At 35.4% G+C, this 27386-nt stretch overlaps 1 protein-coding gene and 1 long non-coding RNA gene across 2 annotated transcripts in view; one reads left to right on the forward strand and one right to left on the reverse strand.

Annotated features, from left to right (window-relative positions):
• LOC123284482 (uncharacterized) overlaps positions 1–27386 on the reverse strand; it is a 345889-nt gene that overhangs the window by 52176 nt on the left and 266327 nt on the right. The gene's annotated exons all lie outside the window — the stretch shown is intronic.
• ADAM29 (ADAM metallopeptidase domain 29) lies at positions 12271–15882 on the forward strand. The gene has a single exon (XM_044766940.2). The coding sequence runs from the start codon at positions 13125–13127 to the stop codon at positions 15504–15506; it is 2382 nt and encodes a 793-aa protein (XP_044622875.2). The 5' UTR covers positions 12271–13124; the 3' UTR covers positions 15507–15882.

The raw sequence follows: 27386 nt of genomic DNA on the forward strand, positions 1-27386 counted from the left end.
AAAAACACCAACAGAATTCGCCTAATGATGATAATGATAAAACTGAATAGTCTGATTATTATAATACACTTTATTTTAGAAGAAATTAGTCAATGATTACACTGAAAGTAAGAATATCGATTTGTTGTTCATTATTGCCTCCGTGTTTGTACAAGAACAAGAATGTACTTTTACCTATCCTGAATGGTGCACACTTGAAACACATTTATATAAATTACATTTTGTTGTCTATAAATAATGTAACTGTGAATATAATTAAAATGATAAAAATAATTATAAAGTATCCTGAATCAAAAAATGTCATAGGAAAAATTTAAATATCCTTATTTCTATTTAAACATTTTACATTTCATTTTTATATTTATTTGAAATAAAATATAAAATGTCACATAAAAATTATGGGGCACAGCTTAGAAGGAAATCTATGCACTTGATTATGTTAGAAAAGAAGAAAGCATCCATCTCAAAAAAAGTAAACATGTCTGTTTCATGAAGTAGAAAATAAGGACAGAAAAATGAATGTAAAGAGAGGAAAGATTGGGGCCAGCCCCATGGCCAAGTGGTTAAGTTTGTGTGCTCCACTTCGGCATCCCCAGGTTTCGCTGGTTTGGATCCTGGGCGTGGACCTAGCACCGCTCATCAAGCCATGCTGAGGTGGCATCTCACATAGCACAACCAAAGGCACTCACAACTAGAATATACCACTATGTACTGGGGGGCTTTGGGGAGAAGAAGAGGGAAAAAAATGAAGAAGATTGGCAACAGGTGTTAGCTCAGGGCCAATCTTTAAAAAAAAAAAAAGAAAGGAAAGATGGAGTAAAAACTAAAGCAGGAAATAAAATAGAAAACAACAGAGAAGTTAACAAAAGTGCCATCTCACTCCCAAAGGTGTTGATATCCTTTTGTCTCCATGCATGGGTGGAAGATATTTTTTGTTTTTCTTTTATTCTCATTACTCATGTGAAAAGAATAGGGAGATGTCAGCATTCTAGTTTCTTTATATCTATCCCTGAATGACTAGTCTTCCACCTCATGTAAAAATCCCTCTCCATTTAAAATAATGGAATTATAACAATAGCCCCTTTTCTGCTCCACCTTTCTGTCTTTAGTATAGTCCTTCATATCATTAGCCACTTTTATTAAAGTTTCTGGCAATCTAACTGAGGATTTATCTTAAGAATTTAAAACAAAAACAAAATAACTGTGGTTGACTTATCCAACAACTCATCTTGGATCTATTCAACCTCAGAAACTTAAAAACATCGGTATATCATTCTGTGACCATAGCCCTTCTGAAGGAACAAACAAGCAAACAAACAAAAAAGAAGTCTAAATATAAAAAATATTAGGACCTTAAAGAATGTAGGTATTTGATTAGTGAAACTTAACCTTTTAGAGATCAGTTTCATGTGAAATGAAAGTCTATGTTGTGGTAAATTAATGTTGTTGGAGTCAATGTTATTGGTCATTTACATCATCAATAACTCCATCACTTTGGTTTCTCCATTTTCTCCAACATTAGCAAATAATTCCTTCCCTCACTTTCTGACCTTGAAGCATCACATGGAGAGTTATTTGGAGCAGCATTCTGTTTTCAAGCCTCTTTTTAATTTTTTTTTTACATATCCCTCGCTTGATCTCCCTAGTCCACATCCATGGTTTAAATATTATTTATATGTTGATGCCTCTCAATCCCAGTCTAAGCTCCAGACTAGAATATTTCACAACTTAGTGGGAGTCTCCAATTTGGTAAACTCATAAGGACTTCCAACTAACTAAATGCATTCAACACTGAACTCTTCCTCTCCCTGGCCAGATTTCTTGACTAGAGACCTGGCATCCTATGTATTGTTAGTGGAATAATCACCAACCTAGTCTCTCACCATAAACCTAGAAACTTTTTAAGTCTCTCAATTCTCCACTGCACTTATCGACTAGTCGAAAAGTAAATCAATTTTTAGTATCTCTTGACAATATCTTCTCTCCTCCATTCTTACAACTACTGCTCTACATTTCAAATATGAATTACTGAAAAGCCTTCATACACATTGCTTAAAATGGATGATCTAAAACACCTAACTGAAAAGAGACTTGTCCTAGTCCATTTGGGCTGCTATAATGAAATTACCATAGACTGAGTGGCTTAAACAACAACATTTATTTTTCACAAGCGGCAATGTTGCCTTCACCTCAGGTTCAAAGGTTAGCACTACTGGCCAGCAGAGCAATGGGGGTGGGGCCGCCCTGAGCCACGGTGGCTTGACCCTCACTCAAGAGTGCCACAGGGGTGTGACTCCCCACCACAGTGGTTTCTGAAGGTGGAACTGCAGCCCCACTGAGTCCAGAATATAGAGCGTGGAGCCAAAGAAGTTTATTCTCAAGCATTAAGGTCTAATGATGTTTGCCTTGCTAGGCTTTGGACTTGCTTTGGGACCTGTCATCCCTTTCTTTCTTCTAATTTCTCCCTTTTAAAATAGGAATGTCTATCCTATGCCTGTTGCACCATTGTATTTTGGAAGCACATAATTTGTGTAGTTTTACAGGTTCACAATTGAGGAGGAATTTTGCCTCTAGAAGAATTATACCTAGAGTCTCATCCATATTTTATTTAGAAGATATTTGGATGGGACTTTTGGACTTGAGAGTTGATGCTGGAATGTTAAGACTTATATTCATATGTTGAAGCCCTAACCTCCAATATGATTGTATTTGGAGATGTGCCCTTTTGAAGGTAATTTGATTTAGATGAGATCATGAGGGTGGGGCCCTCATGATGAGATTGGTGCTGTTTTAAGAAGAGATACCAGAGAGTTTTGCTTTCTCTCTCTCTTTCTGCTATGTAAGGATGCAGGAAGAAAGCGGCCATATCCAAGCCAGGAAAAGAACTCTCAGCAAAACCTGACCATGCTGACATCCTGATCTTTGACTTCTCAGCCTCTAGAATTGTGAGAAAGTAATTTTTCATTAAAGCAGCTGATGCAAGCAAAGAGGGATTAAACTTTAATTAATACATTTAAATTATAAATTGTAAAGTACATACATTATAACTCACAGAAAATAAGTCAACATGGAAGAAGAGCCACTTGAAGAATGGTGAAATTGAAAACATTCTGTAACAATTATATACATAACCACATGCAGATTTCTCATATGTACAGGCTAGAATTCATAGAGTTCTGCATATTAGAACTTCTTTTAGAAATGGATGTTTATTCCTGACAGTCAATCTAAAGGTCAAATACAGCTTTTTCAGTGAATAACTTGACACATTTTTGTGTTCTGAAGTTCTGATTCTTACGTCTGCTTTATTGTTTGCCAAAATATCATTATTTCTGTACATTCTTAGAGCTATTTTGTTTCTAGGATGTTGGGAAGTGATTCTTAATTCCAAGAGTAATAAATCATGTTCTCAGGGCAAGTTGTAGAGTCAGTCATAGAAGACATTTACTTAAAACTTTTCAGAATACAGAAAACAACACAGAACATTAAAACAATTACCTATGTTATTGGATATCACTATGCATATCATACATATTTCATATCCACACACACAACATTAAATTACTAGGTGGATAAAAATGTTAATTAGTAGACCTAATATTTAAAAAAATAAAAATTGCTTAAGAAGAGAAGGCTGATTAAAAAAAATTGTTTAAAACATAAGAGCTAAAGAACCACTGCCCGTAGTAGGTATAAAAAATACAGTAATATAAGAGCAGTTATTCCTAGGAATAATAAATAAATAAATAAATAAATAAATAAATAAATAAATAAACATCCCTATTGACTCCAAACTCAGAGTCTTCTAATTTATAAATTAAATTGAAGCTTGAGGCAGTCAGAGGGTAAGTAATTAAAATTGAATCCAGAGTAACTCTGAAAATTGGGATGATCTATTTTGAGTGGGTTACACATTTATATTTATGAATGAGTGGGCTTGGATAGAGTGTTATTATTTAGCTCATTTCTAATTATTAAAAAAAGTTATTTTAATATCACAATATATGACCGTATATATATTGCATTTCAGTATATCATATCTTCAGAATATCATAGATATTCTATTTCAGTATATACATGTTTTGGATTGTTATAATAAAACATTATAAAAAATGATTTAAAAAGGAAAAATTAAAGACAAAAATAAAGCTAATGAAATGTATGTTAGTGATAGTATTAAAGGCATTTTTCTCAAAATATGATATCTGAAATGTCTTAAATAATATAGCCAAACATTCTTGCTTATCAGGCAAATATCTGCTATATTTTGTAAATGTGAAACCAAGAACAGAGTAAGAAGTGGTATAGTACTAAGTGATTTGATATTTTCTTTGAGCTGAATGTGTCAAACGTCTAGCTCATCAAATCATGAACTGTCTGATCAGGAAAAACCACCCCTACTCCTGTCATAGAATAACTCATATTCTATGATGGTAAGGAAAGTAAGGTAAGGAAAGAAGAAGGGATGGATATTAAACACACAAACAAACGAAAAGACTGGACTCTGTTTTCTGTTTGAATACAAGAGAATGCTATGGTACACAGTGACTACACATATGGAAAGATGATTTTTTATCTTTCCTTTATATTTTGGAGAAAACTAAAGCCTGCCTTTGGGGGAGATCAACATTACAGCTCTCATCGGCTTATTGCAGCTGTAAATAAGCAATTGTTGTCTTATCCAGATCATTAAGCATTTTTATTTAGTTGCAATAAAGACTAGCCAATTTAAAATTAAACAGAAAAGTGAATATCAAAAGCTCCAGCTGTATAAGACCTCAAAATTTGACATGAAATGAAAATTGTCTTGTGTTATAGTTACACTCATTTAAAGAAGCTCAAATCAATTTTATTCATACATTTTATAAAAAGAGCAAATAATCAAATGTACATATCAAGTGTACAGGTTCAAAACTTAAATGTTAAACTTAATTCACCACAAGCCTTTACTAGCTCTCACTTTTCTACCTTTCCATACACAATGTCCTTGGAAAACACCAAAAGGAGCAAGCTTTGATTTCAGGAGTTGATTATTCTACTATCCTCTTTATTGGTCTCCTTCCTTCAATTTTCAAAAGTCAGCAATTGAAATTAGACCTCCCTGAGTTTCCTTAAAATGCACTTGATTATGATATCCTCTATTTAGAAACAGTAGGTTCTTCCCTATTGCTCAGAACAAAGTATTGTTGCTACAGCCCATCTCTTAAGGCACACCGTAATTGAGTCTCACACACTACAGCCAATTCCCTCTAAAATAGCCCCAGCATTCTCTTCAGCAACCCTTTGTACTTTAAGTCATTCCTCCTACCCAGAAACCTTCTCCCATCCCTCCCTATTGATATTCAATGTCTCATTCTTCAAAGGTTGTTCATCATTCAAAGTTAAGCACACAACTTTCCAACTCCACGAAGTTTTCGGCAGCTACAACATCTGTGTATGTTGCATCATCTGTACATGTTGCATTCAGTAATCAACTGAATCACAGTAAGATATATTTACTTGTGTTTTTGTTTAATATTTTCATAAATATTTATTCCAAATCTCTAAAGATATATTTTTATTTATTGTGGCATATAAGCCTCAACTAAGAAAATATGCCCATAGCTAAATCTTTCCAAATTTATATTTAAAAAAAATGTTAATCCACATCTATTGAGTACTCACTCTTTAATGAGCGTAATGCTAAGTATTATTTTAATACAAATGATAGTCTTATTTCAAAGCTTCCTGTTACTTTTATCTGGGTACTTTAATCTATTACTTATACCTATTTACCCACCAATCTGCACCCAGATGGATAAAATGCCCCCAGATTTTCACGGTCAACTTGATTCCTCTTTCTGCTTTGAGATATGCAATGTTAAGCTGCCCTAAATCTTACCATTTTAGGAACAAACTCTTAAATAACTTAGCTGTCACACTAATTTCTGACTATCTAGGAGTAAGAAATAAAGCAACTTAATAAGGCCTTACTCTGTGTCTTTTCTCTGATGCATCTAAACTGAAACACAGAGAAAAGAAAATGACTGCACTGAAGATTGAGGCATCTCTTTTTTTTTTTTCATTTCATTATTTTTTGGTAGGTAGAGGGTTATTCTTTGGGAGTCCACAAGGTATCTTTACTTAGAATTATTGAGAATTAGTTTTGGATTTTTTTCAACCACTGTGTATTATATTTACATATGGATCAGATCTTGCATGATTGTATAATTGGATCAAAATGAGTTTCAAATTGACAGGACTTAAAATGCAAGACACTTGTTTCTTGCATTTAAAATTTCTTTCTTTTTTTTTTTTTTTGAGGAAGATTAGCCCTGAGCTAACTGCTGCCAATCCTCCTCTTTTTGCTGAGGAAGACTGGCCCTAAGTTAACATCCATGCCCATCTTCCTCTACCTTATGTGTGGGACGCCTACCACAGCATGGCAGTGCCAAGCAGGGCCATGCGCGCACCCGGGATCCGAACCGGTGAACCCCGGGCTGCCGGGAAGCGGAACGTGTGAACTTAACTGCTGTGCCGGCCCCTAAAATTTCTTAAAAAACATTTGATGACGATTCTTATAACTGATTTTATAAGGTTGTTAAAAATTATTGTAAGAAAACAACATTAAATTCACCATCAACCTATTTCCAAGAATATAATTCATCAGTGTTAAGTTTATTCACATGATTTGACTACGTTCAATATTTCTTGAAGGGAATTATATAGTATTAGTCCTTTTGCAACTGGCTTATTTCACAGGCATAATATCCTTGAGGTTCATCCATGCCATAGTACATGACAGTTTTTCCTCCATTTTACAGATGGCATAATATTCCTTTGCATGCATAAAATTTGTGATGGACATTTGGGTTACTTCTACCTCTTGGCTATTGTGAACAATGCTGTGATGGACATGGGTGTATAAATCTCTCTTTAAGATCATGTTTTAAGTTTTTTTGGTATATATCTAGAAGTAGGATTTCTAGATCATATGGTAATTCTAATTTTAATTTTCTGAGAAACCTCCATACTGTTGTCCCTAATGGCTGCCCTATTTTACATTCCCACCAAGAATAGACGAGAGTTTCAACTTCTCCACACCCTCGTCAAGACTTATAATTTTCTGCTCTTTTGGTATTGGTGGTCCTAATGGATGTGAGGTGACATCTCATTGTGATTTTGATTTTGATTTCTCTAATTACTAGTGATGTTGAGCTTCTTTCCATTTGCTTATTGGGCATTTGCACACCTTTTTTTGGAGAAATGTCTATTTAACAACCTTTATCCATTTTTAAATAGGGTTATTTTTGTTGTTGAGTTGTAGAAGTTCTTTATACATTCTGAATATTCATCCCTTATTCAATATATGATTCACAATTTTTTCCCCAATACATAGGTTACCTTTTCACTCTGTTCATTATTTACTTTGACGTGCAGAGATTTTTAAGTTTAGTGTAGTTCCATTTGTCTATTTTTTATTTTGTTGCCTGTGCTTTTTTGTGTTATATCCAAGAAATCATTGCCAAATTCAATTCCCTTATGTTTTCTTCTAGGAGTTTAATATTTTTAGATATTACTTTTAGGTCTTTAGTCCATTTTGAGACATTTTTGTACAGTAGTTCCCCTTTTCCACAGGGGATACATTCCAAGACCCCCAGTAGATGCCTGAAACCACAAATAGTATTGAAGACTATATATAGTATGTTTTTTCTTATACATATATACTTGAGGTGTATGTATAAGACTACACCTCAAGACTACATCACAGCAAGACGAGCACAAATTTCTTTTTTTTTGTCCTTCATAATTTCATGGAGAGAAGGTTTGTTTTTATCAAAGATCTTAGTAACTTGAGCATATGATTTTTCTTTCCTTATGAAGTCTAGAACTTTCACCTTTTCCCTTAATGGAAGCGATTTATGACTTCTCTTTAACATGCTGAATTGCCAGCATCACTACTCTTGGATTAGCAGACATTTGGTCCTGTCCAAAACATCCATAAAACGTTGGGTCCATGACAAAATTTCCTTGATATTTGTTCATATCCAAGCAAGAGCTTTTCATGTGTAGTCTTTATTATGCTGAGCTATTTTCTTTCTATTCCTAGTTTTCTTGAGAGTTTTTATTTTCAGGAAAGAGGGTTGAATTTTGTCAAACACTTATTCTGCGTCTTTGTAGATGATCACACGATTTTATCTTTAATTATGGTAACGTGATATCACATTAATTGATTTTCACATGTTGAACCACCCTTGCATCTCAGGGATAAATCCCACTTGATCATGGGATATGATCCTTTTTATGTGCTTTTGCATTTGGTTTGCTAGTATTTTGTAGATGATTTTTGCAACTATATTCATCAGGGATATTGCTTATACTTTTCTCTTCTTGTGGTGTTTTTCTTTGGCTGTGCTATCAGGGTAATTCTGGCCTCATAAAATGAGTTTAGAAGTCTTCTCTCCTTTTTAATTCTTTGAAAGAATTTGAAAAGAATTAGTGTTAATTCTTTAAATGTTTGTAGAATTCTCTAGTAAAACTATCTGATCTTGGGCTTTTCTTTGTTGGGAGGCTTTTGATTACTGCTTTTGTTTCCTCACTAGCGATAGGTCTGTTTAGACTGTATTTTTTTCATGATTTAGTTCTAAAAGGTTAAACCTTTCTAGGAATTTAGTTTTTTAGGTTCTCTAGTTTGTTGATGTATAAGCTCATAGTAGTCCCTTATGATCTTTTGTATATCTGTGGTATCAGTTGTAAGTCTTTTCTCTCATTTCTGATTTTATTTATTTGAGCTTTCTCTCTCTTTTTATTGGTGTGTCTAGCTAAAGATTTGTCAATTTTGTTTATCTTTTGAAAGAAACAATCCTTAGCTTCATTCATCTTTTCTATTGCTTTTCAGTCTCTATTTCATTTATTTCTGCTCTGATCTGCTATTTCCCTCATTCTACTAGCCTTGGGCTTCATTTCTTCTTCTTTTTCTAGTTCCTTGAGGTGTAAAGTTAAGTTGTTTATTTGAGATTTTTCTTGTCTCTTGTAATCAAGCATCTAGCAATATGAACTTTCTTCCTATTATGCTTTTGCTGCAACTCATAAGTTTTAGTATGCATGTTTTAATTTTTTTGTCTCAAGATATTTTCTAATTTCCTTTTTGATTTTTCCTTTGATTCAATCTTGTTCGAGTGTGTTTTTAAATTTCAACCTATTTGTGAATTTTTCCCTTTTCCTTCAGTCTTTGATTTCTAGTTTCAGTCCATTATAATTACAAAAGATATCTGGTATAATTTCAATTTTTTAAAATGTGTTAAGATTTGTTTTGTCACTGAATATGTGGTCTATTCTGGAGAAATATCCATGTGCACTTGAGAAAAAATGTATATTCTGCTGCTATTGAGTGGAATATTCTGCATATGTCTTTTAGATTGATTTGGTCTAAGTGCTATTCAATTCCTTATTTCTCTGTTGCTATTCAGTCTGGATGTCCTATCCTTTACTGAAAGTGGAGTATTGAAGTCTCTTACTATTATTGTATTGGTGTCTATTTATCCCTTCAGTTCTGTCAATCTTTGCTGTATATATTTAGATTCTCTGATACTGGGTGCATATATGTTTATACTGCTTATATCTTCTTGGTGGATTGATTCATTTATCATTATATAATGTCCTTCTTTATCTCTTGTGACAATTTTTGATTTAAAGTCTATTCTTTCCAATATAAGTGTCATCATTCCTGCTTTCTTGGTTACCATTTACATGGAATATCTTTCTCCAATCTCCACTTTTAGCCTATTTGTTTCTTGATATTGAAAGTGAGTTTTTTCCAGACAGTATATAATTGTCTTTTAAAAAACATTTATTCAGCCACTCTATGTCTTTTGATTAGGGAGTTTAATCCATTTATATTTCAAATTTTATTGATAACGGACAATTTAACATTGCCATTTTCTTAGTTTTCTATTAATATTATTCTATTGTTGTATTTTCTTCTCATTGTCTTTTTTCGTGTTTTGTTGATTTTTTTATATTAATATGCATTGGTTCCTTTCTTTTTTTATCTTTTGTGCAACTTCTATAGGTACTTTTTGTGTGTAGTTACTTTGGGGCTTACATAAAATATCTTATAGTTAAGGTAGTCTATGTTAAAATGATAACAACTTAAGCTCAATTGCATACAAAAACTCTACACTTTGACTTCTTTTCAGTTCATACTTTATTATTGTCATCACAATTTACATCTCTTCTTATTGTGTATCTTTTAACATGATTTTTTCTTCTCTATTCTAACTTTTATACCAGAATTAAAAGTGATTTACACACCATAATTAGCTTAATACTCTATCTTGTTTTCGTCTATTATTTATATATGTATTTTATCCTTTCTTATGCTATCATGTTGCTGTTGTCTGGGAATGTCTTTATGTCACCTTCATTTTTGAAGGACAGTTTTGTCAGGTGTAGTATTCTTGGTTGACATTTTCTTTCCAGCATTTCAACTACATCATCCCACTCGCTCCAAACTTGCAAGATTTCTGCTGAAAAGCCCACTTATAGTCTTATGGTAGTTCTTTTCTACATGATATGTTGCTTTCTCTTGCCACTTTCAAAATTCTTTGTCTTTGACTTTTCACAATTTGATTATAAAGAGTCTTGGTGTGGATTTCTTTAGGTTCATCTTATTTGAGACATTTTGGGCTTTGGGCTTCTACACGTCCATTTCTTTCCTCAGATTTAGGAAATTTTAAGCCATTATTTCTTTGAATAAGCTTTCTGGTCCTCTCTCTTTTCTCTTTTTGGGACTTCCATCATCTGTTTACTGGTCTTGTTGATGTCTTACAAGTCCCTTGCTTTTTTTATTCTTTTATTTTCTCCTTTGACTGAATAATTAGCAATGATTTGTCTTCAAGTCCCCTGACCCTTTCTTCTGCTTAATCTGGTCTGATGCCCTTCCTAGACTACCTGGTATCATTGGGCCATGTTCATATTTGGAGATGGGAAGAGCAGAAGCCAGCAGGCTTGTCTTCTTATGTCATTTGGTAGAGGGATGGGAGATATCAGGCTTTATGAATGGTACCACTGTGTCTAATATAGGCTCCCATTCCCTGCCCTAGTTGTTGAGCTGAGATTGGCTCAGACTGTTGGGATTTCACTGCTGCCTTTGGAGGCAGATCAGTTAGCCAGTTACCTGGATATTGAATGAGAGTTAGTTTTGCCTCCCAGGGCTATTATATTGCCAATGTGGGTGGGTTTAACAGCCTACCAATGCACTGATTGTGGAGTTTCTTTTGGGTTGGCCTATAACTCTTGAAGTTGCCACTGTAGTGGCGCTCAGTGGTTCACTGAATCACCACACATGTGTCTTGGCTCAAGAGCAGATGCTGGAACACCTTACTGGTTCTTTGTTGAGCTTTTCCATTCTCTGTCACTTGGCCAGAGAGAGCAAACTATTCTTGATATTTTTGTCTATGCCTGCTCATGGTTCTGTATTAAAGACTTCTCCAGCACCCAGTTTGGCATATACATGAGACATTAAAAGAAAACCCAGGGGGGCCGGCTCCGTGGCCGAGTGGTTAAGCTCGCGTGCTCCGCTGCGGTGGCCAGGGTTCGGATCCTGGGGGCAGACATGGCACCGCTCGTCAGGCTACGTTGAGGCGGCGTCCCACATCCCACAACTAGAAGGATCTGCAAGTAAGATATACAACCGTGTACGGGCAGGGGGGGGGGGGGGGGTTGGGGAGATAAAGCAGAAAAAAGAAAAGAAAATTGGCAACAGTTGTTAGCCCAGGTGCCAATCTTTAAAAGAAAAAGAAAACCCAGGGAACTCACCCTGTTGCCATTCCTCAAGTCTAGAGGTCTCTAGCCAGTTTGTCATCTCCTTTGATCTTTCAGAGGGTTTTTGTTTTGTTTGTTTGTTTTCCATTGAATTATTTCTGGGGTATTAGTTATATTTAGAAGGAATAATCAGAGAAAACTGAACCTATGCCACCTTGTTCCAGAAACTACATTGGCCACAGGTGTTGGATAAGGTTCTATATTAAAAACATAATCAAATATAAAGACGTTTTGAGTAACACTCCAAGGAACATTAAAAGCCAAGTCAACCATTATTTACTATATAAAGAATCAAGCTAGGCATCTTAGGAGATACTAACACTTGTGAAAATACAAATAATGCTCTTGAGTACTTCCAGTCTGACAAGTTGACGAGGAGGGTAATGTAGGGAGAAGAAAAGAAAACTAAATAACATTTTTCTCCAAGGAGGTATGTGGTAAGTACCATAAAAGAGATTTAAAAAATGAATACTTTATTACAAATATGTTTCTTAGATAATGTTATCAAGTAATTTATCACTTGAGGTTGAAAAAAAGGGGTATTATTGGGCCAGCCCCATGGTGCAGTGGTTAAATGTGGTGTCCTCTGCTTTGGCAGCCTGGTTTTGTGGTTTTGGATCCCAGGTGTGGAACTACACCACTCATCAGTCATGCTGAGGTAGTAAGCCACATACAAAATAGAGGAAGATTGGCACAGATGTTAGCTCAGTGATAATCTTCCTCAAGCAAAAAAAAAGAGGCAGTTTGGCAACAGATGTTAGCTCAGGGCAAATCTTCCTCACCAAAAAGAAAAAAAGAGGTATTATTACTTATGCCAATTTAACATGTGTAAATTGAGATAATCACAGCAATCCAAGATATATGGTCACTTTACCCTTAAGACCCTTTGTTTTAACTATTTATTGTAGAAACCTTCACACATATGCACATATTTAGAGAATAGTATAATGAATAATTATTTGCCTGCCATGCAGGTTTAATAACTATAAATCTATATCCAGTTTTCATTCTTCTATACACCTCCAGGTTTCTCTGCCCTATCAATATTTAAGAGCATGTTCTATGCAGTTTCTTGAGTCATTCCTTGATCAAAACATGCTAATCAATTTTATTGCATGCCTCTCTTTCTCCCCACTGGTCCTTCTCATAAGGACTTGCTTACATCTTGCTTTTTGTTTTACTTATAGGGCTGATGCACTAATGGTTCCACTCTGCCAGAAGACAGATCCTCAATGAATAGTCCTGGATACAGACCAGCTCAGAATAAGAAGCCAGACCATCTGTGACTCCCAGCCCTCTCAGCCTTCTTCTCTGGACCAATGTTTCCATATGGTGGCTTCATAATGACTATGATTGAAACTCTGTTGTACATGAGGATCACACTCCTGATACACTGGCTTGTAGTGTTTATGTCCTCCTCTGGACACATGTGGCCTGAGAACCCCCAGTATCACAGTCCCCCAGAAGTGGTGATTCCCTTGAAGTTACCTCGTACTGGAAGAGGCATGAAACCTCCAGGCATGCTCTCTTACAGCCTGCATTTTGGAGGCAAGAGACATGTTGTCCATCTGAGAGTCAAGAAGCATTTGCTGTCTAGACACCTTCCAGTGTTCACCTACACAGACCAGGGTGCTCTCCTTGAAGAAAAGCCTTTTGTTCAAAATGATTGCTACTATCATGGTTATGTGGAAGGGGACCTGGAATCCCTGGTTGCCCTCAGTACCTGTTCTGGTGGATTTCAAGGATTGTTACAGATAAACAGCATTGTTTATGAAATTGAGCCCATGGATTTTTCTCCCAAATTTGAACATCTGGTATATAAAATGGATGAGACCCAATTCCCAACCACAAAATCTGACATTATGCAAGAGGACACTGTACACCAATTGGAGTTTCAAGAGACTGATAATTATACTCTGAAGCAAAGTTCTTATGTGGGCTGGTGGGTCCATAAGTTCCTTGTTGAAATGGCAGTGATTGTGGACCATACTCTCTACCTTCATTATGAAAAGAATGTCTCAAAGTTGCAGGATGATCTATATGTTATTGTAAATATAGTGGATTCCATTTATGAGGTAATGGGTATTAAGTTGTTATTACTTGGTATGGAGGTCTGGACTGACAAAAACTACTTTGAAGTAGGTGATATAAGCAGATCTCTGAAGCAATTTTGTGAGTGGAAGTCCAAAAATTTTGCTCCCCGCGTGTCACATGATACTGCACATCTTTTTACATATAAGACATTAAGAGGATTAACTGGTTTAGGCTTCGTTGCAGGGCTGTGTAAATCACACAGAAATTGTGCAGTTGTTACTTGTGTTAACAAAACCTTGTCCATTATTGGAATTGCAATGGCTCATCATCTAGGTCATAATTTGGGGATGTTTCATGATGCTGACGAGTGTAAGTGTGCACATCCTACATGTATAATGCGCTATGATAACCCACCAATAACTCAATTTAGCAATTGTAGTTATAATTTCTTTTGGGAATATTCTATACGCCAGGCAAAATGTTTGATGTACACTGTGCATACAAAGGATGTGTTTACAATGAAGCGCTGTGGGAATGGCATTGTTGAAGAAGAAGAGGAGTGTGACTGTGGAATTTTAAGGAGTTGTTCAAAAGATCCCTGTTGTCTGTCAAACTGCACTCTGAGTTTTGGATCTATTTGTGCTTTTGGGCTTTGTTGCAAGGACTGCGAATTTTTACCATCAGGGAGAGTATGTAGAAAGAAAGTCAATGAATGTGATCTTCCAGAGTGGTGCAATGGAACATCCCATATGTGTCCAGATGATGTATATGTGGAGGACGGAATTCCTTGTAATAGCAGTGCCTACTGCTATGAAAAGAGCTGTCATAACCGTGATGAACAGTGTAGGCAGATCTTTGGCCAAGAGGCAAAGAGTGCAAATAACAGTTGTTACAAACGAGTAAACACTAAAGGTGACCGTTTTGGTAACTGTGGTTTCAAAGACTTTTCATATGTAAAATGTGATAGCTCAGATAGCCTGTGTGGGAGGGTTCAGTGTGAGAATGTGACAAAAATTCCCCTTTTGAGTGATCATTCTACTGTGCATTGGACTCGCGTCAATGGTGCCATCTGCTGGGGTATAGACTACCATTTTGGGATGACTACACCTGATATTGGTGATGTGAAAGATGGCACAGAGTGTGGCCCAGAACATGTCTGCATCCACAGGAAGTGTGTCCATTTATCTCGCTTGGATAGTAATTGTTCACCTAAGTTTTGTAACATGAGGGGGATCTGTAACAATAAACATCACTGCCATTGCAACTATATGTGGGACCCTCCCAATTGCCTAATAAGAGGCAGTGGAGGTAGTATCGACAGTGGCCCACCCCCTAAGAGAGAGAAGATTAAGAAGATTTACGTGTTAGGATTTGTGCTTTTTTGGTTGATTGTTTTATTATGTTGTCTTCTTTTGCTTTGTAAGAAGAAAAAATCTAAGAAAAAAGACCAAAAAGTTCAGGCTGAAGTTAAAAAAGCAGAAAATGTCAAGACACAACAACCAAAAGAAAACCAAAATGTTCCTACTCAACAAGGAAAACATTTTCAAAACGTTCCAGTTCAACCTGCAAAAGAAGGTCAAAAATTGCAACATCAGTCTAGTGTGTCAATTTCTCAGAGTCAACCTGGGAAACAAAATCAGTCAATACAAAAAGGTGTATCTAAATAGGTATCTATTAAAAAAAGATAATTCTAGAATGTTTCTACTACTCTTCATTATTTTAAACAATTAGAATGTTTATTTTTCCTGAAATTTGTTTCTATATTTTCTTAGAAAAGGCATGGTACACAGGTGGTGCACCAGTTTTCAAGTTACTGCTTCTCAGCTCCAAAGCCACTTCCTATATTGTACTCTGCATTTTAGGAACCACATTTCTGCTGTACCAGCCCTCTACCTATAAGAATCTGCAACAGGGGGAATGAGTGGGAATTTGGAAATCTGGGAGATCTGTTTACTTCCTGTATGTCAATGTTACCTCAAAAACAGATTTTACACTGGCAGTTATACTTAGTTTCAATATCTCTTTTTTTCATGTGGAGAACCCCCATTCCACATTGAAATTTGGTGCAGAATCTTAGTTGATGATCAGAATTGGGATCAGAGTCAGAACTGTACCAGGCAATTAGAGTTTTTCTAGTTGTCTTCAATGTCATTGATTTCTAGCTTAATTATATAGGATTTAGAGAAAATACTCTTCTTTATCAAAACCATATAAAATTTGTTGGGGCTTTCCTTCTGGCCTACCATAAGATAAACTTTGGTAATGGTCCATATGCAGATGAATCAAAGTGAACTTAGCCATTTTGGGGTTTAGTACTCCCTCACTTTATGTGTCTATTCGATCAAGTTTGTTAATTATATACTGAAAATCTTCTTATCCTGCAAGATTTATTGTCAACTCTTTCTATTACTGTTGAGAGAAGTGAGTTACAAGTCTCCCTCTTGGTGAGTATGGACTTGTTTATCTCCATGTTTTTCACTATGTATTTGAAGTTATATTAGTGGATACAAACACATTTAGGATTGTCATATCTTTCTAATGATTTGCTTTTTATCATTACAAAACATTTTCCCTTATTTCTGGTAATGCTTCATGCCTTAAAGTCTTTATTGTCAGATATTAAGAGAATTACACTAATTTAATTTGGTTACCATGTGCATGGAAAAAAATCTTTTTCAAGTTTTTACACTCTCTACATCTCTAGTTTTAATGTTTCCAATAAACAGCATAATGCTAGATTTTCTACTTTATTCACTCTGATATATCTCAGTCTTTTACGTGGTTAATGTAATCCATTTACATAGGCCTTATATCTACCATAGTCTTATTTCTTTTTCTATTTTCATATACCTGCATTATGTTTGTTTTCCTCCTCAGTTGCCTATATTTGTAGTAATCAAATATCATTTATTATGCTTTTTTCCTCCATTTACTTATATTTACATAATCTTATTATTATTCTAATAGTTACCCTAGAGATTGCAATATACATCTTCAGCATCATATAGCACAACCCATATCATTAATTTAGCTCTTCCCAATACTGCTAGAACCTTAGACTTTTTGACTATTTACATGCCTCTCAGCCTTTGTGACAAATATGCTTGCATTTTGTTCTGCATATATTTATAATCCATAAGATAGTATTAGCATTGTTTTGTGCAGTGAATTTTAATTATTTTACCACATATTGACTGTTTCTTGTGTACTTCACACCACCGATACATTCATGTTTCTTTCAGGTATCATGTTTCTCCTGACTTAAAAAGAAAAGTTAGTATTTCTTTGAGTGCTGGCCTGCTGGTAATGATTTGTTTCCCAAGGAAAATTTTGTTCTCTTTCATGCTTGAAGGTTATTTTCACAAACTAAAGCATTCTTGTTTGGCACTACATTTGAAAATTTGGATAAATAAACAAGTTTACTGAACTGGAATTATAAGGACTTTAAAATAAATATTATAAATTTGTTTTTAAAAATATATAAGAAAAGATGGGTGAGGGAATTTCAGAAGAAAAATAGAAACTCTGAAATATGGATATTTTAGAACTGGAAAATACAATATCTGAAATCAAAATTCATTGGATGAGTTTTATAATAAGTTGGACACTAAATAAAATATCAGTGAACTTGAAGATAGGTTGATAAGAATTATCCATATTGAAATACAGGGAAAAAAATTATTCATAAAAAAAATGAGCATAGCATCAGTGCCCTGTGGATAATATCAAGCAATCTAACATACTTGTATTTTTGAAGTCCCAGAAAAAGAGAAGAGGGAAGATGTGACAGAAAAAGATTTTTGAAGAATTAATGGCCAAAAACCTTTCCAAATTTGATTTAAAATATCAATCCACAGACCTGAGAAGCTTAGCAAACTTCAAGCAGGATAAGTACAAAGAAAATCATATCCAAGTACATCATATTCAAACTGTTGAAAACCAAGGATGAAGGAGATGAGATGTAAAGAATGAGTAGGAGTTGGACAGGCAGGAGTGGTCAGGGATCAAGGGAGATTGTTTTAGGCAGAGTGGACAACATGTTTAAAGGCCCACAGCAAGTGGTTATAGGAATTGAAAGAAATTCTTTGGAGTTAAATGGAGAGTTAGACTACCAAGAGGTGAGATAAGAGAAATGAGCAAGAGCCAGAGAGAAAGCCTTGTGAGCACATTAACCTGAGGGAAATGGGAAACAAAATTGAGTTCTAGTCAGTATAATCAGATTTGTCTTTGTAAATAGTCACCATGGCTATAATATGTAGAATAGATTGGAGGGACACAAGATGGAGCCATGAAGAGGTTATTGCAGTAACCCAGGCATAAGAGAATACTGGAAAGAACTTGAGATGTGGCAGTAAAGATGGAGAGTTACAAATAGACTGGAGAACTATTTAAAAGCTAGGAGACATAGGACTTGAATTTTAGATATAAAAGAGAATAGAGTAAAGGGTGACTGTTAAAACTGTGTAACTTTTCCAAGTTTGCCTACCTACCCACATGCTATTCTCACTACTTTGTGCCAAATAGAATGATTGTCCTCAATGCAATTCTGATATGCCATCCTCCTACTTAAAGCTCTTCAGTGGTTCCCATAATGCCTCTTGGAAAAAAAAAAAAAACATCAATCACTAAGCATCAGGGAAATGCAAATCAAAACTACACTTAGACATCATCTTATGACCATTAGAATGACTGTAATCACCAAGACAAAAAGCAACAAATGTTGGACAGGTTATGGACAAAAGGGAACCCTCATCCACTGGTGGTGGGAATGCAAACTGGTGCAGATACTGTGGAAAACAGTATGGAGATTTCTCAAAAAATTAAAAATAGAAATACCATATGACCCAGCTATCCCACTACTGGCTATTTACCCAAAGAACTTGAAGTCAACAATTCAAAGAGACTTATTCACCCCTGTGTTCACTGCAGCATTATTCACAATAGCCAAGAGGTGGAAGCAACCCAAGTGCCCATTGACTGATGATTGGATAAAGAAGATGTGGTATATATATATATACACAATGGAATACTACTCAGCCATAACAAAAGATGAAATTGTCCCATTCACAACCACCTTGAGGGCATTATGTTAAGAGAAATAAGCCAGACAGAGAAGGATAAACACTATATGATTTCACTCATATGTGGAATCTAAACAGACTATGGACAAAGAGAACAAATTATTGGTTACCAAGGAAAGGGGTGGAGGGTGGTCACAAGGAGTGAAGGGACACACTTATATGGTATATGACAAATAATAATGTACAACTGAAATTTGACAACGTTGTAAGCTATTATGACTACAATAAAAAAAATCTAAAATAAATAGATAAATAAAAAAAATAGAGTTCAACATACACAATGCTAAAAAAAAAAAGAACGTATCAAATACCGAGGAATTAAATGAGTAAAATAAGTGCAAAATTTCTACACTGACCAGTACAAAATATTGCTAAGAGAAATTAAACAAGATACAACTAAATAAGGTATATAACATATTTGTTGAATGAAGAACTAATTTTGTCTGTCAATTATATCTAGATTAATGTATAAATTGAAGAAAATACTAACCATAAGAACATATCTTATTTTTGTAAACTTGAGATGCTTAACCTAAAGTTGATGCAAAAACTCTGAGTGTGAAAAAAAATTGTGTTATCTTGAAGAAAAACAACATAGCTTGGAAGTTGCACTACTGGATAGCCAGATCTGTTATGAAACTACAGAAATTAAAATAATTTGATACTGACCAATGAAATAAAATAGGTAAATAGGATACCCATTTGTAAAAGATACATCTTTATCTCTACATCACACTGGTTAATTTCAGATCTAAGTGCCAAAGGCTAATCAATAAACCTTTGGAGGAAAACGTAGAAGTACAGTGTTATGACCTTGGAGTAGACAATGATTTCTTAAATAAAAAATAAAATTGGTAAGTTTAAAATAAAAATTGATAGATTAGACTACATTTAATTTGAGTATGTACTCACCAAAAAAGAGATTAAAAATGAAAATGCAAGCAACAGTTGTTTAGAAAATGTTTACATAACCCATATATTAAAAAGAACTCCTATCTAGGACAGATAAACCTCCTTCAAATCAATGTGAAATAGACATACAGTCCAATAGAAGATGCCAAAGAACTTGAACAATCATTTCTGAAAAGAGGCTCTCTAATGGCCAGCAAACTTATGAAAGTATGTTCAAAAGTATTAGTAAAGAGGGAAAAGCAAATTTCACTAAATCCTGCTCTATTTTCCTTTCAGTCACTTATGTGTCTTGCCTTCAAGGGGAGAAATCTTCAGCCTACTATCTACTCTGAACATTACCTAGCTTATGGCTACCTGGCCAATGGCCAACAGAGTAAAATCTTAATTGTGAAATGACACAATATTCTCAATAACCCTCTATCTGCTTCCATTTGTACCACTCGACTCTCCTATTTGGAAATACTATGATATATTTGAATAGCCCTTCAAACTATTTCTACATAAGCCCTAAGTTTCCCAAAATTCTAAGGGTTTTTTTTTTAGAATATTTTGTTCACAAAGAATACCTTTCCTTATCTTTTGAAATCCTTCCCATACTTCAAAAGTTATTATAGGTCAGTAAGATGGTAGAATAGGCAGTTCCTTGCTCATATCCCTCCACAGCAATAATCTGGCAGCCATCCATGGACAAAAATGCATTTATGGCAGCTTTGGAATCCAGATAGTGACTTGCAAAACCCCAGTGGAGCCCAAAACCGAAGAGGGATGTTTTAAGAAAGCAAATCTGTGCCCAGGTGGCAGGCTCATGCACAGTGACCCCAGTTACAAACCCAGAAACAACCCTGTCTCCTTGTGGACTCAGCTACAGCCAATCTTGGTCTCGGTCTTGCCACCAGGACCATTCACTAAGGGAGCAGAGATGAGTCACACTTCTCCATGCCCCTGGAAGCTGGCCTGTAAACATTATTCTGACTGTGGATCTTGAAGCAGCATGTGACCCATCTCTAACCCATCGTAGTCACGGTCTTGTAGCAGTCCTGCCTTCCCAGAGACCTGTCAGGAGTTACGCTGTGCATGCCCCTGGAGGCTGACCTACAGACCTCACCTCAACTGTGGATCTTGAAACAGCCCTGTAATCTGGTTCTTGCCCTTCCCACCTGTAGTCCAGGAGCAGTCTTGCTCACCCAGGGAGCCACTGGGAGATATACCTGTTTGTTCCCCTGGAGGCAGATCTGCAAACTTCAGCTACACTGTGGATCTTGAGTGGCCCTGTTACCCAGCTCCAGCCCCTCCTAGCCATGGTCCAGAAGCATTCCAGACTACTAAGGAACTCACCTGGAGATATGCCCATCCATGCTCCCAGAGACAGGCCCACCAACCTTGGTCCAACTGAGGATCTTAAAGAGGCCCTGTAACTCAGCTATAGCTCCTCTTACCTGTAGTTTGAGAGCAGTCCTACTCATCCAGGGACCTGTTGAGATACATGCACATCAGTGCCCCTAGTAGCATTCTTGCCAACCTTGTTCTGACTGTGGATCTTGAAGTGCCTTGTATCCTATCTGCAGGCCATCTAAGGCATCTCAGTATGAGGGCAGTTCTGCCCATCCAAGGACCCATCTGGTTACCTATTGGGAAGCCTCCCAGGAATAGGTAGAAGCTATAACCATCCGACATGATAACAGGCCCACAATTTGCAAACCCAACTGCAGACCATGAAATGGACTTTTGTCTCAGTGCCAGCTTTACTGGCTAAGATACTGATGGCAGTCCTGTCCAATAGGGATCAGACATTGCCAACACATACTTAACCCATGGGAAATAGGACTACCAACCATGGAAACCACTGTAAACTCAGCAGCAGCCATCTGACTAAGCTCAAATCCCACATGAACTGTGATCCTGGAGGCAAGGCCACCAGCTCAGGGACCTGACAGGAGAGGGTTATTAGCTGCCAAAATCAGTCTGTAAAGACTGGAAGAGATGTGTTTACTCTTTCAACTGCACAGACAGCAATGTAAGATTACCTAGATCACGAAGATCAGGCAAACATGACACCACTAAAGAAAATTAATAAAGCTCTAATAACTGACCCAAAATAAATGGAAGTCTAAGAATTTCATGACAAAGAATTCAAAATAATCATATTAAAGAAGCTCAATAAGATGCAAAAGAACAGAGAGAAAACTAAATGAGATTAAGAAAGCAAAGAATGAACAAAGAAAGAAATTTAATAAAGAAGTAGAAATCATGAAAATAATCAAACAGAAATCCTGGAGCATTACAACTCCAGGATACGAGAATATAACTACAGAACTAAAAAGCTCAATAGCTTCAACATCAGACTTGATCATGAAAAAGAATTAGTGAACTTGAAGACAAATCCTTTAAAATTAGCCAGTTAGAGGAACAAAAAGACAAATGAATGAGGAAACCATATGGGACCTCTAGGATAAAATATACACATATGTGAGGCCCAGAAGGAGAAGAGAAAGAGAGAGGAGCAGAAAGTTTATGTAGAGAACTAATGGCTGAAAACTTCCCATATGTTGGGAAGGATATGGACATTCACTTTCATGAAGCTTCAAAGGACCCTAAGCAAGATCAACCCAAAGAAGATTACCCTGAGACACATTATAATCAAATTGTCAAAAGTCAAAGACAAAAGGAATTTTGAAAGAAGCAAAAAATAAGCAACTCATCACATACAGAGGACTCTCAAAGGTGATCTGCAGATTTCTTAGTAGAAACCTTGCAGGCCAGGAGGTAGTGGGATGATCTATTAAAAGTGCTGAAAGGAAAAAACTGCCAACCAAGAATACCATACCTGGCAAAATTGTCCTTCAGAAATGAGAAGGAGATAAAAACATTCCTAGAAAAACAAAAGCTGAGGGAGTTCATAACCAATAGAACTGCCTTACAAATAATGCTAAAGCGGAGTTCTTCAAGTTGAAAAAAAAATGCTAAGTAACCTAAGTAACACCATGAAAACACATGAAAGTATAAAATTCACTTGCACAGGTAAATATATAGTCAAATTCAGAATACTTTAATAATGTAATGGTGGACTATAAGTCACTTTTAACTATTATAAAAGTTAAAAGACTAGAGCATAAAAAACTATAGCTATGATAATTTGTTAATTTATACACAATTTAAAAGGTGTAAATTTTGACACCAATAGCATAAGTGTAGAGTTTTTGTATGAAATTGAAGTTGTTAACAGCTTAAAGTAGATTGTTATAAGATGTTTTACATAAGCCTCACAGTAACCATAAAGAAAAACCCACTAGTAGATGTAAAAAAAATAAAGAGAAAGGAAGAAAAGCATATCTATAAAATAAAAATCAACAAATCACAAAGGAAGACAGCAAGAGAGGAATAAAAGAACTATAAAAACATGAAGAAATTAACAAAATGGAAATATTAAGTCTTATCTATTAATAATTGTTTTAAATGTAAATAGATTAAATTCTCCAATCAAAAGACATAGAGTAGATGAATAGATGAAAAAACAAAATCTAGTGATATATTGCCTAGAGTTACTCACTTTAGAATTAAAGACACACAAAGGCTGAAAGTAAAAGGGAGAAAGATATTCCATGCAAATGGTAATCAAAAGAGAGCAAGGGTGACTATACCTATATCAGACAAAAGAGACCATCAAGAAAAATCTATCACAAGAGACAAAGAAGGTCACTATAAAATAACAAAGAGGAGAGGGCTGGCCCGGTGGCACAGCGGTTAAGTTCACATGTTCTGCTTCAGCGACCGGGAGTTTGCTGGTTCAGATCGGATGTGGCACCACTTGGTAGGCCATGCTGTGGCAGGCGTCCCACATACAAAGCAGAGGAAGATGGGCACAGATGTTAGCTCAGGGCCAGTCTTCCTCAGCAAAAAGTGGAGGAGTGGCAGCAGATGTTAGCTCAGGGCTAATCTTCCTCAAAAAGACAAAAACACAAAGAGGACAATTCAATAAGAGTATATAATAATTATAAATATATACACACCCAACATTGGAGCATCTAAATAGATAAATCAAATATTAACAGAACTGAAGGGCGAAACAGACAGCAATAAAATAATAGTAAGGGATTTCAATATTCAACTTTCAAAAATGGATAGATTATCCAGACAGAAAATCTAAGGAAAGAGTGGACTTGAATAACACTGTAGACCAAATGGACCTCAGAAATATATATAGAAGAATTCATTCAGTAGTAGCACAATACATATTCTGGAAGATTCTCCAGGATAGATCATATGTTAGGTCTCAAAACAAGTCTTAACAAATGTAAGAAGATTGAAATCCCATCAAGGGTCTTTTCCTTCCACAAGGTATGAAACTAGAAGTCAATAACAGGAGGAAAATTCGAAAATTCACAAATATATGGCAATAAAACATATACTACTATACGACTAATGGGTCAAAAAAGAAATCAAAAGAGAAATAAAAAATAACTTGAGACAAAAGAAAATGGAAACACAACATATCAAACTTATGGGATGCAGCAAAAGCAGTTCTAAGAGGAAAGTTTATAGCAATAAATGCCCACATTAAGGAAAAAGAAATATCTCCAATCAGCAACCTCAGTTAAACCTCATGGAACTAGAAAACGAAGAACAAGCTCGGCCAAATGATGGCCAAAAGAAAGAAGTAATAAAAATCAGAGTAGAAATAAATGAAATAGAGACTAGAAATATGATAAAAATATCAATGCAACCTAGAATTTTTTTGGTGAGGAAGACTGGCCCTGAGCTAACATCTGTTGCCAATCTTCCTATTTTTGCTTTAGGAAGATTGTTGCTGAGCTAACATCTGTGCCAATCTTCCTTTATTTTATAGATGAGACACCACCACAGCATGGCTTGATGAGTAGTGTGTAGGTCCGCACCTGGGATCTGAATCTGTGAACCCCAGGCCATTGAAGAAGAACATGTGAACTTAACCACTACAGCACCAGGCCAGTCTCTAGACTTAACTTTTTTAAAGATAAAATATAAAAACCTTTAGCTAGATTAACCAAGGAAAAAAGACAGCAAATTTAAATAAATTAAATTATAAATGAATGAAAAGACATTACAACTGATACCATAACATTATAAAGAATCATGAAAGATTACTTTGAACAATTACAAGCCAAAAAATTGGAGAACCTAGAAGGAATGGATAAATTCCTAGAAATATACAATCTACCAAGACTGAATCATGAATAAAAAGAAAATTTGAACACACCAATAATATGTAACAAGACTGAAGCAGTAATCAAAAACCTCTCAACAGAGAAGAGCAGCCCAGGACACTTTCAAACTGTTTGCGAGGCCACCATTATCCTGATACCATAGTAATGTAAGGATACTACATGAAAAGAAAATTACAAGTCAATATCTCTGATAAACATAGATTCAAAAATCCTTCTCAACAAGGTCCTCAACAAAAATCCTCAACCAGCAAAGTGAATGTGACAGCACATTAAAAGGATCATATGCCACGCTCAAGTGTGATTTATCATGGAATACAAGAATGGTTCAACACATGCAAGTCATTAAACATGATGCACACATTACCAAAATGAAAGATAAAACCATATGATCATCTCAATAAATGCAGAAAAACCATTTGATAAATTTCAACATCCAGTTGTGATGAAAACTCAACAAAGTGGGTATGGAGGGAATGCACCTCAACATAATACAGGCCACATACGACAAACTCATAGCTAACATCATACTCAATAGTGAAAAGCTGAAAGCTTTTCCTTTAAGATCAAGAACAAGACACGGATGACCATTCTTCTCACATTTATTCAATTTAGTATTGGAAGTCCTTGCAAGAACAATTAGGCAAGAAAAAGAAATAAAAGGTTATCCAAATTGGAAAGGAAGAAGTAAAACTCTATTTACAGATGACATGATATTATATATAGAAAACTCTAAAGACTCCACAAAAAAACTGTTAGAACTAATAAACAAATTTAATAAAGTTGCAGGATACCAAATCAACATACAAAAATCAATTGTGTTTATATACACTCACAAAAAATTACCCAAAAAGAAATTGAAAAAGAAATCTCATTTACAATAGCATCAAAAAGAATAAAATAGCTAGGAATAAATTTAACCAAAGAGGCGAAAGACCAATACACTGAAAATGGTAAGATGTTGATGAAAGAAATTGAAGAAAACACAAATAAGTAGAAAGATATACTATGCTCATGGATTAGAATAATTAGTATTGTTACAATGTCTGTACTACCCAAAGCAATCTACTGATTAAAGGCAATCTCTATCTCAATTCCAACGGCATATTTCACAGGAATAAAATCACAGTCCTGAGATGGGTAGGGAATCACGAAAACCCCAAATAGCCAAGTAATCTCGAGAAAGAACAAAGTTGAAGGCATCACACTGCCTGATTTCAAACTATATTACAAAGCTGTAGTAATCAAAATAGTATGGTACTGGCATAAAAGCAGACACATTGAACAATGAAAGAGAAAAAAGAGCCCAGAAATAAACCCATACACAAACGGTCTGCTAATCTTTGACAGGACACCAAGAATACACAATGGGGGAAAATAGTCTCTTCAGTAAATGGTGTCAGAAAAACTATATCAAGAGGCAAAATAATGAAATTGGACCTTTATCTTACACCGTACACAAAAACTAACTCAAAATGAATTAAAGACTTAAAAGTAAGACCTGAAACTGTAAAATCCCTAGAAGAAAATGTAGGGTAAAATCTCCTTGACATTGGTCTCAGCAATGATTTTTGGATATGACACCAAAAGCACTGGCAAGAAAAGCAGAAAATAAACAACTAGGACTACATCAAACTAAAACTCTTCTGCACAGCAAGGGAAACAACAGAGTGAGAAAACAGCCAACAGAATGGGAGAAATATTTGCAAACCGTATATCTGATTAGGACTTAATATCCAAAATTTATAGAGAACTCATAGAACTCAATAGCAAACAAACCCAAATAACCCACTTTTAAAAATGACAAATGGCCTGAATAGACACGTTTTTAAAGACATACAAATAGCTATCATTTTAAAAGTCCTCCACATCACTAACACCCAGGAGACGTAAGTTAAAATCACAATAAGATATCAGCTCACTTCGGTTAAAATCACTATAATCAAAAAGACAAGAGATAGCAAGTGTTGGAGAGGGTATAGAGAAAAGGAAAGTCTTACACACTGCTGATGAGGATTTAAATTGGTACAGCCAGTATGAAAAACTTGATGGGGTTTCCTCAATATTTTGTTCACTTAGAATGCCTCTCCTAATCCTTTGAAACTCTTCTCATCCTTCAAACATTATTACAAATATTATTTCCTCAGGAAGTTCATACCAATTCCTACAGGTGTCTTTCTTTCATGTTTTAATAGCATCTTTCAATCTCATGTTGTTTGTGTCTGTAAAGTAATATTGTTACAATAACTTTCATAGTAAAATTTTATGATCAGCTGTTCACATATTTTCCAGAGGTTAAGGACCAAGTCAAAGTCCCAATTATGTATTCTATAGTCGCTAATGTAATACTAAACAT

This window comes from Equus asinus, chromosome 3 (assembly GCF_041296235.1).
Source record: "Equus asinus isolate D_3611 breed Donkey chromosome 3, EquAss-T2T_v2, whole genome shotgun sequence".
Classification (NCBI taxonomy): domain Eukaryota; kingdom Metazoa; phylum Chordata; class Mammalia; order Perissodactyla; family Equidae; genus Equus; species Equus asinus.

Coding starts and splice junctions, on each gene's coding strand:
- ADAM29 (XM_044766940.2), top strand. CDS start 13,125: ATGTTTCCATATGGTGGCTTCATAATGACTATGATTGAAACTCTGTTG.